General features: G+C 27.8%; 1 protein-coding gene across 12 annotated transcripts in view; it reads right to left on the reverse strand.

The window, feature by feature from the left end:
* Positions 1–718: 718 nt before the first annotated feature.
* LOC127278997 (heterogeneous nuclear ribonucleoprotein R) overlaps positions 719–18,983 on the reverse strand; it is a 34,440-nt gene continuing 16,175 nt past the window's right edge. For 3 of the 12 annotated variants that reach the window (XM_051301033.1, XM_051301031.1, XM_051301030.1), the window contains exons 10-13: positions 17,623–17,637; positions 16,552–16,700; positions 11,943–12,108; positions 719–5,392 (exon numbers count right to left, since the gene is read on the reverse strand). In XM_051301033.1, coding sequence (XP_051156990.1) covers positions 5,193–5,392; positions 11,943–12,108; positions 16,552–16,700; positions 17,623–17,637 — 530 coding nt within the window. In that variant the 3' untranslated portion in view covers positions 719–5,192. Of the gene's footprint in view, positions 5,393–11,942; positions 12,109–12,345; positions 14,230–16,551; positions 16,701–17,622; positions 17,638–18,983 lie in introns of those variants that run through there. The other 9 variants (XM_051301034.1, XR_007842578.1, XM_051301036.1 and 6 more) reach the window with 9 other exon arrangements.

An 18,983-nucleotide genomic window follows, 5' to 3' on the forward strand; every position in this document is an offset into this window, starting at 1 on the left:
TTTGTGATTTTGGACAAGTATGTCCACATTAGAAAAAAAATACTAAACATAATTCGATTTGAGTGTCAATGGATATACTAAGATTTTCGGGGTCGCTGAATCCAAATTTGAGGTCAGATTTAAAAAATTTTAAATGACGGAAAAATTTAAAATTGATTCGATTCTTTAAAAATTCGGTACTCGGGGGTTTTTGAGGTAGCTGAATCCAAATTTGAGGTCAGATTTGGATTAAGCGACCCAAAAAACCCCTAAGTACCGAATTTTGAACGAATCGAATCAATTTTAAATTTTTTCCGCTATATTGGGTAGTCATATTGGGTCCGCTATTTGGAATTTTTTAAATCTGACATCAAATTTGGATTCAGCGACACCAAAAAACCCCGAGTGCCAAATTTTGAACAAATCGAATCAACTTTAAATTTTTTTTGACCGCCATCTTGGGTCCGCTATTTTGAATTTTTTAAATCTGATCTTAAATTTGGATTCAGCGACCCCAAAAACTTTTATTTTAATACGATGATATATTTTTTTGGACCGTTTTGGGCCCACAAACGATTTTTCTATTAGACTGCGAAGGAGTTAATTAATTATCAATTAATTAGTGATCATCGTTTTACTTCTAGACCGCGGCCATGATTTCTACAAATTTCTACACACGTCTTATCTAATTTGTTGACACAAGGAAGATTGGATATGGAATAAAAAACAATTACACTGATTAAGAAAGGTAATTCACATACAACTGTTTATTGAGACATGTAGAATACATCTGGTCATACACAAAAATCTTTGACACTTTAAATCAAGCTCCTAGCCCAAAAAAAAGGAACCATATTTGTAACATCATTTTTAATTCGAATTAAATCATTATCTTTAACTACGTCACACTAAAATTAGGGGCAACTTTTTAAATTGCGGGAAATTAAAAAAGCAAAGCAATCGGTAGCTGAATAGTAAGAATAATAAAGGAATTTTTTTTTCTTTTTTTTCATTAAACACAGTAATCGGGAAAAAATTTGAATATATGTATGTACGTGTGTGTGTGTGTTGGCGTGCAATAATAATAATAATAATAATCATAATAATTACTATATAATTAATAGTAATAATAATCGTAATCGTAATAAAAAAAATTTTTTTTTTTTTGATAATGGAGCTGATAGATGGAACGAAATCTTAATCCAAAGATACGTCTGCGTATTTTTGCTTTCTTTTTTTTCTTTTCTACTTTTTTTTATTTTTTCTTTTTGTGTAACTTGTCATCATGCCGTTTATTTTATTTTATGTTTTTTTTGTTGCTTTTCGTTTATACCGCGTGGCCGTAATTTTTTTTTTCTTTTTTTTTTTTAATTATTTCGTTTTCTCCCGCCTATCTCACTGCTAAATAACATCACGTCACAAAAAAATGCATATTCGCAGGAATATAATATATAATATATTTATATATAATTAAAAAACACGTTTTTGAGCCGTTATCAACGTGAATCATGTCGGCCCAAAAAATCACACAACATCCGCATGACACGGGTCAACCAAATATAAGAAGAGCCTATAGTTCTTTTTCCCGATAATAAAAGGATGTGTGCCGCGAAAAAGCGCGGGGCATTGACCGGGTAAAAGAGGGCGTATGGCTTATGGCGTCGCCAGCCACAGTGGTGCATTATCCTAAATGCAACCTAAAAACCCCCTCCCAAAAAAAAACCAGGCGTTCCAACTTGAATTTTTTTTTTTTTTTTTTTTTGAAAATATTCACCGTTTTTGTCGTAGAAAAAAAGTGTTACGGAAGATTATAGGTGATGGGTCATTCAAATTGGAACGCCCTTTTTAAAAACAGGGCGAGGGCCAAAATCGTAACGCTAGTACCTATAGATCAGTCTAAAGTCTCGTCACCGTGAACTGCCTTCGCCTTTGCCAGACATGCTCTTCCTTGCCCCCGCAAGCCGTACTCTTATATTATCTGCGCAATGTGTTTGTTATTTTACCATAATATATGTGTGTCGCGTGTATGTGGGTGTGTCCATTTGCTTTTTTTTCCTCTATATTCGGATTAACTGAACTTCGTCCGGCGATTCAAAGAGTTACAAAAGTCATTTCTTTTCATTTTAAAAGAAAAATTTTTTTCTTTTCAAAAAAATTAATCTTGTACTGTAGCGACAATAATTCCATTCATATTAAATAGAAAATTAGATTGTACAATTTTTTTTTTTAAAAACAGTATAAAATATTATTATTTTATATTATAGAAATTGTCAATATGTGTAAAAAAAGATACAGTTAAAAAGCTATAAAACAATTTGACTTTACTCTCACCATCGGACGAAGTTCGGTCTCATCCTCTTTAATAACCGATTACTCGGTTTGTTTTTTTTTTTTTAATTTTTTTTTTTTGCTTCTTCTACATGTATAACTTTTTTTTTAACCAATCCTCGCCGTTTATAATTATTACAATTTTTTTTTCGACAAAGACCAGAATTTTAATATGAAATATTATCATGTCACAAAAACCCACTCAGTATGATTAGCGATATTCATTCTTATCGTATTGTTAATATTAATTATTATATCCTCAATATTATGCTTTTATAAATAGAGTAGAGAGGGGGGGGGGGGGGGTACGTAGAATTAGAAGATAGGTATAAAGAGACAGATTCAATGACTAAATTAAAAGAATTTCGAGTAAATATTTTGATGAGAGGCTTTTCTCTGTGACGGTCCTGATTAATCACGAGTGGGCCTTATTGATACGAAAAAGTTTTTTTTTTTTTGTTTTTTTCTTTTTTTGCTTTTTTTTGTTTTTAGGATTAGGATTCAGATGGTTGTTTTTTTTGGAGTTTCAAGGGGGGGAGGAGGGTTTTGAGGGAGTAGGAATTTGGAGCTCAACATTATTACTAGGTGAAGAACATATTTTTTTTTTCATTTTTTTTTCTCATTTTGCAGCCAATACGGCGGCGATTTATAAAGAAGAAATCATTAGAATTACGTAAAACATGAATAAAGATTAACAAAATGCTCATAAATATAAAGAGGATTTGCGAGCAATTTATCTTCGTCCAGACTGATTCTGTTGCTTTCCCTTTATGATGTTTCTATTCTCTTTCGTTACTGGTGTCATATTACGCATATAATGAAAGCCTATAAGTGTTTTCGGATTCACGATTTGTTTTACCATTTTTTTTTCTTCTTTTAAATTCTTATTTATTTTAGTTTTTTTTTTTTATTTTTAATTTTCACAATTGCGGATCAATAATTGATTCGCAATTGAGAACAGTTTGTATGGCTCAATTGTTGAGGGGGAGTTAAATTTTCATGAAATTTTGAGAATCATTTGTGAAAATGAAAAAAATCTTCACGAATGATTTTTATAAATGAAAATTTAATACTTTCGAACAATTGATGCGATTCTTGGTCTTGAGCCGGATTTTTTTTTCAAATAAACGGAGGATCGGATATATGAGACTTCTTTATTTATGTGAAATCACATAAAAAAAGTCTTATATTTTCATTCCTGTTTATCGGTCTATATATATTTTTTTCAATCTTCGGGGGGTGCGTGTTTTACATCGAGTGGTGTCATTTTTCTTATACGTTTTTTTTTATTCTTTTTATTCCATTTTTCGTTAAAATAATCTCCAGAACAGGGGGTTGTCTGGGCTCCAGGGACAGGGACCAACTACAGCCCGCACTTACAACTCTTACTAATTAACTAACAGACTAACAATAACAATAAGTCAACACTCAAAAAAGTGTGTGCTGTATGTGTTATGAATGCATTTTGAATAAAAATTGCGCACTAGCGTTCTATTTCAATCTGTAAATTCTATCATTATCAATCCGGTAGCCAGTCATCGATTTTTCTTTGTTTTTTTTTTTCATTTTGTTTTTCATCATCTATTGCATGAATGTGTATGAGTGTGTACGTGTATATGAAGTGTATTTGTGTAAAAAGGATGTGTTTGACTTTTTAAAAAATTTTCCAATAATCGTGAAAAAAAATTTCGCGCTTTCTTTTTTCCAACTCTCTCGCGTTTTCCTATCCTTTTAAAGGTGGACAACATCAAACTTTTCTCAGTTCTCGTTTTTTTTTTTCAATGCGCTCCTATATAGCGAATAAATATATAGTTTACAATTTAGAAACGAGTGTTCTCGCTTAATATTTTTTTTTTGGGTTCTGAAAATTTACTGTACAAGTGGGTTTTTTCTCATTCATGAGCAATATTTCTTTCTTTTCGAACCAATCGGTCGTTCGTCTCACTCCTTCTCCCGCTCTCTGTTCTTCTGACGATTGGACAAACCATGGGAGACACAATCGCATCGCAGAAACTTTCACACAAGTTGCGGCTAGCAAATTTTCTTACTCTCCATTTTTTCTTTTATCTCGTTAAAACTTTCCTGACTCTTAATAATAATAATAGTTTCACTGACTGTACACATTATAGACCAACAATAGAAGGTCTAATCGCGCTTGGCGCGCTTCACGCACACATACACACACAGACACTCCACTTGGCATTTATTTCTTTCATTCATACATTTGCTGAAAAATTGAACTTTCTTACAAACCTTTCTCTCTTACTTTCTTGCTTACATTGTTTCATTCTCTCATGAAAATTAGTCAACTATATCGCTTAATACAATCATTCAAAAAAGTTCTCTTAATTAATACGTGCCATCACAATCCGGATGTCAGCATCGCCGATTTTCTTCATCTTCTTCTTCATCTTCTTCACTTGGCAGTAAACAATGTGACAATGCAGTTAGCGATTACTTAGAGTAGTAGTATTGTAATAGTAGTACGGGGTGGGTGGTCACTCCGATAAAAATAATACAGTCCCAGTGGCACATCACTGTACATAATCACAACACAGCAGGCGATGGTGGCGGCGCAGAGCGCGGTGCTGCATTTCATCAAAAAACATTTACAATTCACATTTTATCGGAACAATAATATTTAATATACTTTTACAAACAGTTTGTATCTCTCTTTCTCTCTCTCTCTCTTTCTCTCTCTCCGGATCTCTCTTTTTCTTCTTTCTCACTGTTTCTCTCTCATTCTCCATTTTTTCTCTCTCGCATAGTCACACGCACGCTTTTCTCAATTTTATTATTGAACTTTCTTGTCCCCCAACCCCGAAATCACACGATGGATCGTTTATTATACGAATAACGCTCGTTCATTTGCAAGCTGGCAGAAGTTAGCTCCACGATTGATAGCTGTCTTGGTACCATTTCGGTTCGTCACCAGACCCAGCGCCACCACTACCGCCACCGTTTACACTCGCCAATCCATATCCCAATGGCTGTTGGGCAAGGGGCTGGTTTCCCCAGCTGCTCTGGAAGCGACGTTTAGATTCCCCCTGGTTCTGGTGACCCCCGTCAAATTTTCGTTTACCTGCTGTAGAAACATATTTAAAAAAAACGTCAAAAAGGCAAATCATCATTTTCATTTTATTTCTCTATTATACGCCTACTATATCGTAATAATCAACGAATTTTTTTTTTTTTTTTTGTTTATTAGCTATTTATTATTCTACTCGATTTTTTTTTCTTTATTATTCACAACTTCTGATGTTACAACTTTTTTTTATAGGGAACTTTAGTAGGAATGGAAATCGAAATCCTTTTGGACCTAATTTTTTTTTAGTAAAAACTTTTCAATCTCCGGAAATTTGAGGTCGGTATTTTGATGTTCCAATACATGAGTTTTTTTTTAATCACTTTTCGGAGTAACCTCACTAAATTAAATGAAACACTTTTTTTTTAGCGATAGCAGACGTTTCACAGTAAATAAAATACAAAAAAGAAAACAAAAATTGTGAGATAACCATTTCGAAGAAACTTATTTTTCTTGTGCGGTACTATAGCTTGAAAAATAAGGAAAATTTTGATCTTTAAACCAATTCATTTGGTGCAACAGAAAAAAGTGATTTTTTTTTATTATTTATCGTTGTATCTTTTAAATAAACAACTGTTTTTACTTAAAAAGTGGTTATTTTGAACCTTTATATTAATAAATATTATAAAAAAAAGTGTTTCATTTAATTTAGTGAGGTTACTCCGAAAAGTGATAAAAATACTCATGGAATAGCACTGACATAAAATTATTATGGTAACAATTTTGTTATAATGTACAATCGGTGATAATGTTATTCTGTACAATTATTATATTTTGAATTTTAATCGTTGTACAAAACAATATTATCACCGGTTTTACAATATAACAATTTTTACGAAAAATTTTGTATCAAAATAATACTGACTCGAATTTTGAATAATTAATTTATTTTTAAAAAAGTGAATAAAAAAATTTTAATGCGGTTTAAAATCTTTTTAAAACAATTTTTCATTTTTATAAACTGGTTTTAAATTATTTTAATTATGAAAAAAAAACATCATCATAATTTTTCTTCATAAAAATAAACATTGAGACAGGAATGATTTAAAAATTATTACAATTTCAATTTCCATCCCTGTTTTCTATTTTGCAACTAAAGTCAAACAATTATTTTATATCATTTCAAAGTTATTAAAATGAAAACAAAATACGTATTTTTTACTTAGCAAGTAATATCAGTTTACGAGGTAAATTTATTTTGCAAAATTATAATTATATTTTTTATTAATTTTTAAGATGGAAGATTTTGATATTTTATGTAAGAATTCTTTTAATAAGAGTCGATATCAAAACTGCACAAAATTTTTTCAAAAACATGTTAGATTGAAAAAAATATAAATATTGTTGTTTTTACATTAAATGATTTTAGTTTTTAACTGTACAAATCTTGTAAAATATTGAAAAACAAATTCAAAACTTTTTGTCACAGTTATTTTACACCCTGAACATTTTCAAAATGTAAAGAATATTTGTGATTTATCAGTCATAGAACGCCCATTATTTATTATATAAAACTAAATTTATTTAAAATAAAAGTCGAAAAAATTATATAATACCATTTTGAATCAAAAAATTTTGTTCTAGGTCAATAAGAATTAAGTCCGATGTCGAGTATCAAATTTCAAGTTTTTTTTAGCACAAATACTTTAAAAAAATTATGCGTAAAATAATTTTAAATTAAAATTTAATTTCTTTTTATCATAACGTAAATATTACCTCGTAAATGATAAAACTTTTCTAAAAACCTTACTAGCTATTTCAACTATTTTATTAGTAATATGGACAATAAATGATGAAATTGTAAATCTTTATTAATAAATTTTGTTATTGAATGTTTTCGACAAATAATTTGCAGCAATTAATAAATGATTGAATTTTTAAAGATTTTAAAAATTTTAGTATGTTTACTATATATATATTTTTTGTTTTTGAAAAAAAAGGTTAATAAAATACAGACAGCAGTCAAGACTGCGTTCTAAACGATCTTTTAATTAGTGCATGAAAGTTACTATATCTGAAATACAGTACAACTCCTTTTATAGAATAAAAAAATGTTTAATTATTATGCTTTGAAAAAAAAAAGAAAATTTTAATTATATAAGTGCAAGAGTTTGAATAATATTGAAGTTCTACTGTATTGTAGAGATCTTAATAAAAAATAGTTTTTTTTTAAATAGGATTTATCTAATTCATACACCATGTTAGTAGAGAGTTATTAAAAAATCATTTAGAACAAATGAAAAGTTGTAACTTCAGGATTAATTTAACATACATTATTATTTGAGCTGAGTCTGCAATGAGCTATTATTATAAATATAAAAAGTTATGTTATTGTAAAACTGTTAAAATGAAATATTCTACATAAAAGTTTTGAAGAGGCAAAAAAATAAAAGCTTTTGACTTCTCACATCAACTCATTCTAGAATCAGCGGTTATGCTCCATTATTATTATTATTATTATTATTATTATTATTATTATTATTATCTAAATAATCTACTAATCGCATGTTATTAGTATTGCTTGGATACGTCACAAATACCTTGGAGGAAGATGGGTGGGAAAAGACAATTGTTGTAATGCATAGAAATACACTAGCCACTTGGTGAATCTGAATTTAATCTCGTTCAAAAAAGATATACTAATAAACTGCTTTTACTTTTTATTTTTCAAAAAATGTTCAATATTTCCTTATATTAATTTTCTTTTTTTTGTAACTTTTTGTTTACCTTTACATAAATATTATTTAATTTTAATTATTGTAAGCCAGATAATTGACTCAGTATTTAAATTGGAAAATATGCTTTTAATGAATTGTTTAATTGGAAAAATAATGTATTTGACAAGTGATATAGCATGAAATATGGAAAAAATTGTAAACTCATTTTTTGGAATCATTAATATAGAATATGGAATTTACTAAGTAAAAAACTTTTCTTTCTTGTTTTTTTTATATTTCTACATTGAAATTCTATAAATGTATTTTATGATTTATGAAAATATGCTGAAAAGTGCAATTTTCAAATAAATATTTTAAACTTTAAAAAATCTCAGATGCACTTATATTAAAATTTAGAAAAAAATTTTTAAGGCATTACTAAATTATTCTAAACTTCATTATAGTAAAATTTTTAAAAAATATCGCTTTTTATGATATTTTTCCTAAATCATAAAATATTTTCTTTACTTTTTAAACAACATTTTAGTTGGTTTTTTTCGCTGAATTAAAATTTAACACAAACAATTTTAATTACAATGACAGAATTAATTTTTAAAGAAGAAATTAAAAATATAAAAATAAAATAATAACAATAAATTAATTCATAAAATTTTATGTCTATTATTTAGTGTTCCTTAAACTATTTTCTCTGAATAATAAGCTCAGTTTCGATTATTATTGTTCGATTTCAATGGGAAATTTGATAACTTTTAATTTTCATTACTTTTTCTTACTAGTGAGATTTTTTTTTTAAATGTTGCAATTTTAATTAATTGTGGCTTATTTTAAAAAAAAAAAAAGTTTTCCACAACTTTACCGTGTTGAATTTTTAAAAAAGTTTACTATTTTTAAAATATAGATATTTGTTTAGAAAAAAAAATTTTCTTTTAAACAACTATCTATATTTAAAAAACAGTAAACTTTTTTTAGAAAATTCAACACGGTAAAATTGTAGAGAATCTTTTTCTTAAAAAAAAATAAGGCATTCTTTATTAAAATTGCAACATTTAAAAAAAACTCACGAGCGAGTGTTAAAAAAGTAATAAAAATTAAATGTTATTAAATTTCCCATTAAAATCGAACTTCTTGACTATACTTTAATAAAAAGAATAGCTTGTCTCTAAATTTGAATTAGTGTAAAGACGTCCATTAAAAAATTTCACAAATTGAGGGTGCAATAGTGCAGTAGGCGCTCAGACTGTCTGTCCCAACGGCAATATCTACTTCGATTTACCTGTAGGGGGACTAGCTGAATCCACTTATTTCATGGGAACCATCAATTTTTAGAAAAATATTTATCAATTCAAATTTTTTTTTCTACTAAAAAAAATAAATCAAAATTAATACGAATTTTCACTAATTTGAATTGTTAAATGAGTTTTCACTAATTCAAATTTAAAGATCTGATTACTATAATAAAATGTCATTTCACTAAAATACAAGAAAGAAAAATTTTTCAATGTGTATCAGTAAAATTCCATAAATTCGCAAATTTAGAATATGTAAAGATTCAAACTATATGTATAGTATAATTTAAACAATAAAACCAAGTAATTAGAGTGCACTGCTGCGCATACACATTATTGTTATAACGATTGACATCCTTATCAAACTGCGTTTACAAAAATTCGCATTCATTCGTTATTATAAAAATATATTCGTTAAAAGGTAACGCGAAAAGAAACATGAAAACAATTGAAAGCAAGCTCGCTCAGCAAGATATGTATTAAAGTATATGTACATATGTATATGATGTCTATATAGTAATATATACACTAAATTTGAATTGATAAAAATTTCAACTATAATTTAAATTAGAGACTTTTTGATATACAAATTAGTTACATTTTACTAATAAGTAAAAAACAGAATTTTTTTCACTAATTCATTGGTAAAATTTAATTAATTCATTTAAAAAAAAAGTTGGTGCTCTATTCCCTAAATTTGAATCAACGAGATTTTGATGATTTATATTTAGAGAGTAGAACCAATAACAGGTATGACAAAAATTAGTGTAAATATTTAAATATGAGTTATATTTCTCACTATTTATATAGGTTAGAAATTCTTTTGAATTAAAATCATATTTCCTTCCTTTCTTTTATGTGAATTATCCATGTATAATTTATAGTTGTATCAAAATTTGTATAAAATTGCCATATTTAATAAGGTTATGTTCAACTTTTAAATATATCAAATTTACAAATATTGATACAACTACAAATTATAATATACATGGATTATTTGCATAAAGATTTCTTACAGTCTACGAGTTATTTTACAGCCTTAGGTAATGAGGTTATGCTCATGACAATAAAATCAATTAAGAGTGTGTCGAACGGTCTCTGAAATTCTTTGGCATTTAATTATCGCCCTATATAAAAACGACACGGAACGTGAAAATGATAAAAATTGATTTTAAAATACTTTTTTCTCGAAACGCGGATACTTTTTACAAAATCGACCAAAGCATCAAGGATCCTTATCTTATAAATTTCCTAAATCCGAAAGATTGTGCGAATCCATACAAAAACGCCACTGTAAAACGAAAAGTAATATGACAGTTGCGACATTGTGCTCCCTGCATGCTTCTGCCACCTAACGGCTGCAGGACGTAATAAAGCTGTCATTATATTACTTTCCTACTTTTCGTTTTACAATCGCGTTTTTGTATAGATTTTCACAATCTTTCGGATTTAGGAAATTTATGAGATAAGGATCCTTGGTGTGTTTTGGCCGATTTTGTAAAAATTGTCCGTATTTCGAGAAAAAAGTATTTTAAAATCAATGTTTATCATTTTCACGTTTAGTGTCGTTTCTATAGGGCGATAATTAAATGACAAAAAATCTCAGAGACTGTTCGACAATCTTAATCTTTAAACTTTTTTCAAAATTAAATAATTTTAATCAACATCTAATTTTACACAAACTAATATCTCGAGGGAAAAGGAAATGTTATGATTTTGTTTCAAACGGATTTCTAACCTATAAATAATTTTACACCAATTTTTATTATACCTGTTATACTGCTTGTAGAGCATCGCGACAAAACCAAATTATAGTTAAAAATTCTACTAAATTCAGATTTAGAGTTTAATATATATGCATATCTATTACAAGCTCGGCTCTCGTTAAATGTCAAAACGAAAGATGCGAGTCAAAATCGTGCAAGCGATGTAAATTGTATGAGCTTGTAACAAATATATATATATATGCACATATACGTATACAAGGTACTTCCAAAATGAATCGTACATGTGACACTCCACGAGAAAAGGGACTTTTAACGCAAAAAAATTTAGGTTATGTTTCTTTATAGTTTTAGCCTTAATATTTCTATTGAATATTTTATGGATCTAATGAAGACTATTTTCAATCCAAAAATCACAAACATAACCTAAAATTTTTCACCTTTGAGGTCCCTTTTCTCATGGAGCGTCACAAATATTAAGCTCTTATTTAAAATTGAGCAAAAAAAACATCTTTCATTTTCTATAAGAGAACTTCAAACCCAAATGACTTTGAAAATACGCAACCGTTTAAAAAATGAAAGATGTATATAAATTTCAAATTATAATGTTCGATTTATTCCGGAATAACCCTATACATACATTTCATACAAGCTCTCTCCAAAAGGCAGGTGCGACTAGCCATATATGTAAGTGTCAAGAAAAAAGTTAAGGTGCGATTATGTAGACTAAGTTAGACGAATTTCTTTTCTATATTTATCATTTTTTTTCTTTTCTTTTTTAAATAAATAGAAAATAAATAAATGAATAAATAAATGAATAAATAAATAAGATAAAAAGATGAATCGTTGTGGAGATACAGACCATCCTCACCTGGTAAACTTCCCTTGGCGCGGACCCCCCCACGAACGGTTGGCCGCAGGGCCCCACGGGCCCCTGAGGTTACGGGGTTGTGTCCCCGCCTGGCTGGTAAACGGGCTTGGGGGCCACCGACCCGGCCACGCGCCACCACTCCACGCCCACGACCAGCCTGACCAAACAACACACACCCAATCGTTACCCCATGTGCTTTTTAAATTTCAATTATTTTTTTATATATACTATTTAGAGACAACATATTAAATTCATTTTTTATCAACCAATATTATAAACTCATTTATTTAATTTTGTAGTGCTCCCCACTTGCATATACATCATAAAGTTATATTAGAAATATATATAATAATGTATCAATATATAATAAATATCAAGGACTTTAAAAAAAACATCAACAATAATAAAGTTTTATATATAAATTAATATAACATTTATATGTAAAGATACACACATATATATATAAATATATAAAATGCCAACATTTTATTGACATTGTTAAATGCAATGGTAACCCTGTGACATAAATATTATAATAGATATTTATATTTGAATAATATATATATGTTGAAAGACAGAGGGGTAACGTGAGGTCGATCAGTATTTATTAACCAATCGGCCTGTTTAGAAAAAAAGTGAAACGAATTTTTTTTTTTTGTTTTTTTTGCGAAAGATGGTCAAGAAATATATTGTATAGAAGTAGATGTATAATAGAAAAAAGTTATGAAAAAAATTTGCCTAGAGCCAAATTTTACTAATCAAAATCTTTTACAATACAGCAGCAGCAGAATTATAGCAGAGTTATTTTCAAAAATATGAAGGAAAAGTGTATGGATAAGCGAATAATTCGTATTGCATTTATTTGTTGGGCGAATTTTTAAGCGAAACACAATCTATAAAATAATGCATTGGCTATTTAAAAAAAATAAAATGAAACAATCGCGAAATATAAGCAAAAGCGGTTTTTTTTAGCAGCAATTTCAAGAAATAATAAAAAAAAAAATTTTTTAAAGCATAAGCAAATAGTATTGGCCGAAGCGAAAAAGCAGTAGCTGTGAGCTGTGAAACGTGTCACTGATGCTGTATCAGCTGAAATCGTGTAAATATGTTTTCATCTCATTCCCCTTTTTTTTTTATCTATCTATTTAAAAGTCACACCTGCACGCATTTCACATAATATAAAAAATATTTAAGCACGTTACTTATTTTTTTTATGACTTATTATCTCCATCGGTCTTGATTTCATTTCGAGGTGTGTGTGTGTGTGTGCATAACTTCTATAATCTACAATCCATTTTAATTTCTATACCCGTATATTATATATATGGGGAAAAAATTCCCGCGAGTAAAAATATTTTCTCTTCATAACAATGAAAAAAATGTCCATCTCTGAAACCTATTTTTCCTTTCTTGATTCTCATTTAAGATATTAAAATGCACGGAAGCTTTATATATTTTCCATCCTGCAAGAAACTCTTTTTATTAAAATCGTCACATTATATATCAAGTAGAGAAAGAATTTAGTGTAAAAGAGAATAAATTTTTTTTTCGTTTCTTTTCACGAGATAGTGTAAAGGAAAAGAGTAATAGATATAAAAATATTTTTTTTTTTGTCAAGTTAAGAATATTTGTAAAACAGGACCACACCATAGATGTGGATTATGTACATAGCGTGTATGTACAAGATTTGGAAAAAAAATGTTGATTGCAGATGAAATGAATTAGAAAATGTTGGCACAGTTGCGGTGTTCACAGGGTGCCCAATGCTCCCAAAAAAAATTATCGATAAAACCCTGTAACTTGACATAATACATAGAGAAGAGTGTATCATATCCGAGCCACGAGCCATCGGAAATCTTCCTCAACAAGTGGTTAAACGAAAAAAAATAAAAATTTAAAAATAAATTAAACACATGTGTGAAACAAAACAAAAAATAAAAATGTAAACCATTATCAGTAACATTGTGAATGAGAAAACATGATAAACTCCTGGATTCTCCTGGAAATGAAGATCAATGTTTCGTGGATAGTGTTAGGGAGTCCTGTATGATAATAAAATACGAATCTTCTCCATATAAATATATATCTCTTTCTCTCTCGTGAAACACCTCCAAAAAATTGTAGCCACCCTGATTCCTGTCTTTTTTTTCTCATATAACTCTTTTCTCTTATTCATTTGCCGTTTTTTCGTTTTACGCACTCAACACTCAAGACTTGATCTATTTTTCATAATGAATCCTTTTGTTTCTCTGATTGCTTTTCCCGGCTTGAATTTTGGCTGAAATTTAGAATGGGTCTACTATGGCTCAGATATGATCTACAAGCAATTTGAAAGTGGCAATGTGTTCGGGTTAGGAAAAGTTAGTCAAAGTTAAAAAGGGGAATTAATCAATTAATAATTGGTATGCACTTTCATATGTATATAGTTGGATGAGAGGAAGGGAAAATGTTACAGGTATTAGGAATTTTTAGGAGAAAAAAACAGAAAGGAAATAGTGAGATGAAAGTAAGAAAAAGAGAGAATGCATACCAATCAAAGGGACTCGTTTGCATATATTTATGACGTTCACACAGGAAAGTTATGTACAAAGACTACGCGGAGAAAAATGGAGTGATAGCTCAACTATTTAGAGGGTAAAGCAAATTTTAATATATTATAGAATAGCCCTTTCAACATTTCATCCATAATTATTCAAAATTTACAGTCAATATAAAAATTGCAGAGAGAAATTTTTAAAATCAATCAAGCGCATTATTATCTCATAAAATTCATTAGTTAAAATTTCCATTTAAAATAATTTTATTGGATAGAATTATATTTTAGACGAATTTTCATTTTTCGAATTAATATTTAATAGAATTTATTTTTAAACCAAGTTTTATTTAACAGAATTTTAGGTTGATGAAATTTACTACGTTTATGATTAACAATATTAAAGAAATATATTTTTCATCTGGAAAATACAATTTTTGCCTACAATTGTTCATCTTAAACGTTGTGAACTTCTGCGAAGTAATTTTTAGGAACCAAAATTTTCATTTCACAAAACATTTAATTTTACTAAATTTCTTTTTGCTTATTTTTTTTATTTAAAAGAATTTGAATTTAATCGAATTTTATTTTAGCAGAATTCTCATTTTTCATTCAACAGAATAATTTTAATTGATTCGAATTTTTAAATGCTCAAATTTCCATTTCACACAATTTTTATTTGCACACTGATAAAAATATTTATTTACTTAAAATAATCGGTTACTTGACTATTATCAAATAAATATTTATTTGTATCAAATAATTATTAAAAGTCAATTAAATAGTATTTATTTTAAAATACAGTTTAATTGCTTAATTTTTAAATTCGCGCCAAATCCATTCAATCGATTGTTTGTTTGGACATTTGAAATTTCGACCAAAAGAAAAATAGAAATTTAAGCATTTAAAAATTCGAATCACTTGAAACTATTCTGTTGAATGAGAATTCTGCTAAAATGAAATTCGGTTAAATTAGAATTCTTTTAAATAAATAGTTGAGTAAAGAGGGATTTTTTTGAATGAATATTCTGTCAAATAAAAATGACCTAAAACTTACGTCGGTAAAGTTCACAATGTTTATAATCATCGATTTATAAGAAAAAAATCAGTTTTTGTTCAAATCCTAATTTTTTGTCTAAAAAAAAATTTATAACATTTCTCGATCAACATATTCCTAAAAGAAAATAATTTGTAATCAAAAAATTATATTATTTTCCAAGTGAAAAATATAATTTTTTTCAATCGTTGATCATAAACATTGTTACGTAAAAATTACGTAAAATGTTGATAAAAATTAGTTTTAAAAAAATTCTCTTAAATGCTATTTTGAAAGATAAAAATTGGTCTAAATAAAAATTCTATCTAATATAAAATTCTTTCAAATAAAAATCCGAACTAACGAATTTTATGGTATAATCATGCGCCTGGAATGAATATTGTAAAAATTTTTGTAAAATTGTTTCCTCAATCTTTTTGCAGTTTCGTTTAATTTTCTTTCTGATTTTTAAATTTATTGTTCAGAGGAACATTGAAAAAAAAAATGTTTAATAATGTGAGCACGGCTTTTTCGAAATACTTCTTAAAAATCATTAATGATCAAATCTAAATTTGAAGCCTCTAAATTTTTAACTCCAGTTTTCTCCATGTAGAGACTCCTAGCAAAGAACTGTAAATCCCGAACAGTGACACGGAACTATTTTTATTTCTGTGCTGTGGATGCAGTGCAATAAAAAAAAATGATTAGTGCGACTATGGGCGTAACCTTGCATTCCTGCGTTTGATTAATAGCGATTAATCCAAGCTGGCACAAAACAATTATAGCCAAAGAAGTTAATGACACGCACAGGCTTTTCTTTTTTCTTTCTTTTTTTAGTGTACAGGTTAAAGGACATTTTTGTGGAGGCAGTATAAGTACAAAGTTAGAATTGTTGAAAAGAAAAAAAAAAAATTGGGGTATCCGCGAACACTGTGCCACAATCAAACTACTGCTAATTATCATCAAAAAAAGTAATATACGTTTCAAAGAACGAAAACGACTTTTTAAAACCATTAAAAAAGGCGACCCACCGGTTGAGGCTGCCTGCCTCTCCCTCTGGCAGGTGGCGGAGGCGGCGCGTAATCGAAATAGTAATCTTCGTATCGATAATAGTCATCGTAATATGGATCACTGTAGCCACCTCGATAATCCCCATAACCGTAATAGTCGTAATCATAATCTATAAAAACACACATTACAAATAGACCCAAATTTAGCCACAATATTATCCAATTGAAAAAAAACTTACTGCAATAATAATGAAAAAGAAACAAATTTTTTTTTTTTTTTCTATAGAAAATGAAAAAGGCATGCCGGGAAAAGAGAACAAAATTTTGAACTCGATTTTTTTTTTCTTTGAAAAACTCCAATAAATAAACTAAAAAAAAAATTCCAATTATTTTAAGTAATTAAACAAAAATAAAATAAAAAAACATTGCAAGACAACGCGATTTTCTTGAGCAAAATAACCAATAAACTTAAACTCGTTATTTGTAAATAAAAATAGATCCAATAAAAATTCGCAAAGATTACCCTACCACCATCACGTTTCATAAAAAAATGGACTCTGTATGGATTGTGGAAAGTCATCTTTCCGTTTGGTGTTAATTTTTTTGTCCCTTAATTCTTCAAAAAGTTTAAAATTTCTTTTTTTTAATTTCGCTTTGTAATTTTTAAGTTAACTATTTTAATGAATTTATTAAAGCACCGAATTGGCCAAAAATTCGAAATGTTAGTTTGAATCACATTTGCTTAAAGTTTAAAAAATACTATAACGAAATTTTTGTTTGATTAAAATTTTTTATAAAAGTTTAAATTATTTTTGAATTCAAAATATTAAATTTAATTTTCAGTTATTAAATAAAATAAAAATTCTATCCAAAAAAGATTAATGATTGTATTTCATAACTTCTGAAATTTGGAAAAATTAAAAATAAATGAAAATATTTTTGTTTCTGTTTTGAAAAAATAAAAATTTTCCACAATTCCATAAAGTGTACATTTTTGAAGGGAGTGCTGAGAGTTTCAACTAAAAAAAGGGTAAACTACCAACATAAGTATATAAAGTGACGCAATTATCATTTATAATTGTCGCGGCTTACCTATTTCCTTGAGAGCTGTAAACAGACAGTTTATTGATAATACATACCGATTTTGGAAATATAATATTATAATTAAAAAACACGCTCACATTAATAAAATATATAGAAAAAAAAAGAATACAACTCTCCCTGACAAAAAAAAAATAGTGCACAAATATATACTGCCACTTATAATAAATAACAAAATAACCGCTCGGACACCAAAAAAATGAGTATACAATCAAATAAACAAACAATACACATGCAACAATTTTGTGACAAAAAGAAAAAAAACAGATGAAACAGGAAGTGGTAGTGGTAAGGTAATAAGGTGCGCCTTTAATGATTGCTTGCAGTGTTATTTGGAAATATTACTGGCTTTTTGTTATTAATTGCATTATTTAACTAATTATAAATTCTAACAATTTTGTAAATTATTAACAATTATTAATTTTGAAATCATTGATTATTAATTAATAAATAATTGTATTTGGTTATTTTTATAAAAAAAAAAAGTTAAACGATTTAAGAAATAGTAAATTCGACTCTATTGCTCATTTGAATTAATAAATTATGAGCACTCTCTCACTACAACCTTTTTCCAAATAATTATAATTTAATTTTTTTTTTATTTCACAAATTCTATAGTGGAAATTGTAAATTCATTTTTTATGAGTAAAGTATTAAATTTTTAAAAAAAAATTGACATTTCTTTGAATTCAAAAAACAATTTTTAGAACAAAACAAAAAGAGTTTATAACAAAATAAAATGAAATAAGGAATAACAGGATGTTGGATTGATAAGACAAAGGATTTTTATCTCACTCGTTAATTAAAAAAGAAAAAACAAAAAAATGTTAAAAATTCTTCACTCTTTTCAAAAGTTTTCTATCATGCGCGTAAGCTAAGGTATGTAGTGAGATAGTGAAAAAATTCCCATAAGCATGCGGGACGTTTGTGTTATGTCAATTTCACCTAAAGTTTTTCATATAAAGTTTTTTAAATTGCAGTTCGTCTGAAATCACAGAAATAATTTAGAAAAAAGCTTCAATTATTAATACTCTTATTTCGAAACCATGAATATATTGTCTTTCTTATTCATATATTAAAATTCATAGAAAAATTTTTATCAAAGTAAATTTTAACTCAACTTTTAATATTTTTAAATACTTATAAATTAATTTTTCTGTTTTTTTATATATATATTTTTTTTAACACATTTCAATCTTAATAAATACTTTTGATAATCTAGTCAGGCTTTGTCACATGTAATTAAAATAAAAAAAAAAGTGAATTTAAACAAAATTGATAATTAAAATAAATACATTAACAATTAAATCAAATGGGACATAAAAAGCATAACTGTTTAGATCAAAATTAAT

The sequence above is a fragment of the Leptopilina boulardi genome, unplaced genomic scaffold (genome assembly GCF_019393585.1).
Source record: "Leptopilina boulardi isolate dan_hultmark-lab unplaced genomic scaffold, ZJU_Lbou_2.1 LbouV2_213, whole genome shotgun sequence".
In the NCBI taxonomy this organism is placed as follows: Eukaryota; Metazoa; Arthropoda; class Insecta; order Hymenoptera; family Figitidae; genus Leptopilina; species Leptopilina boulardi.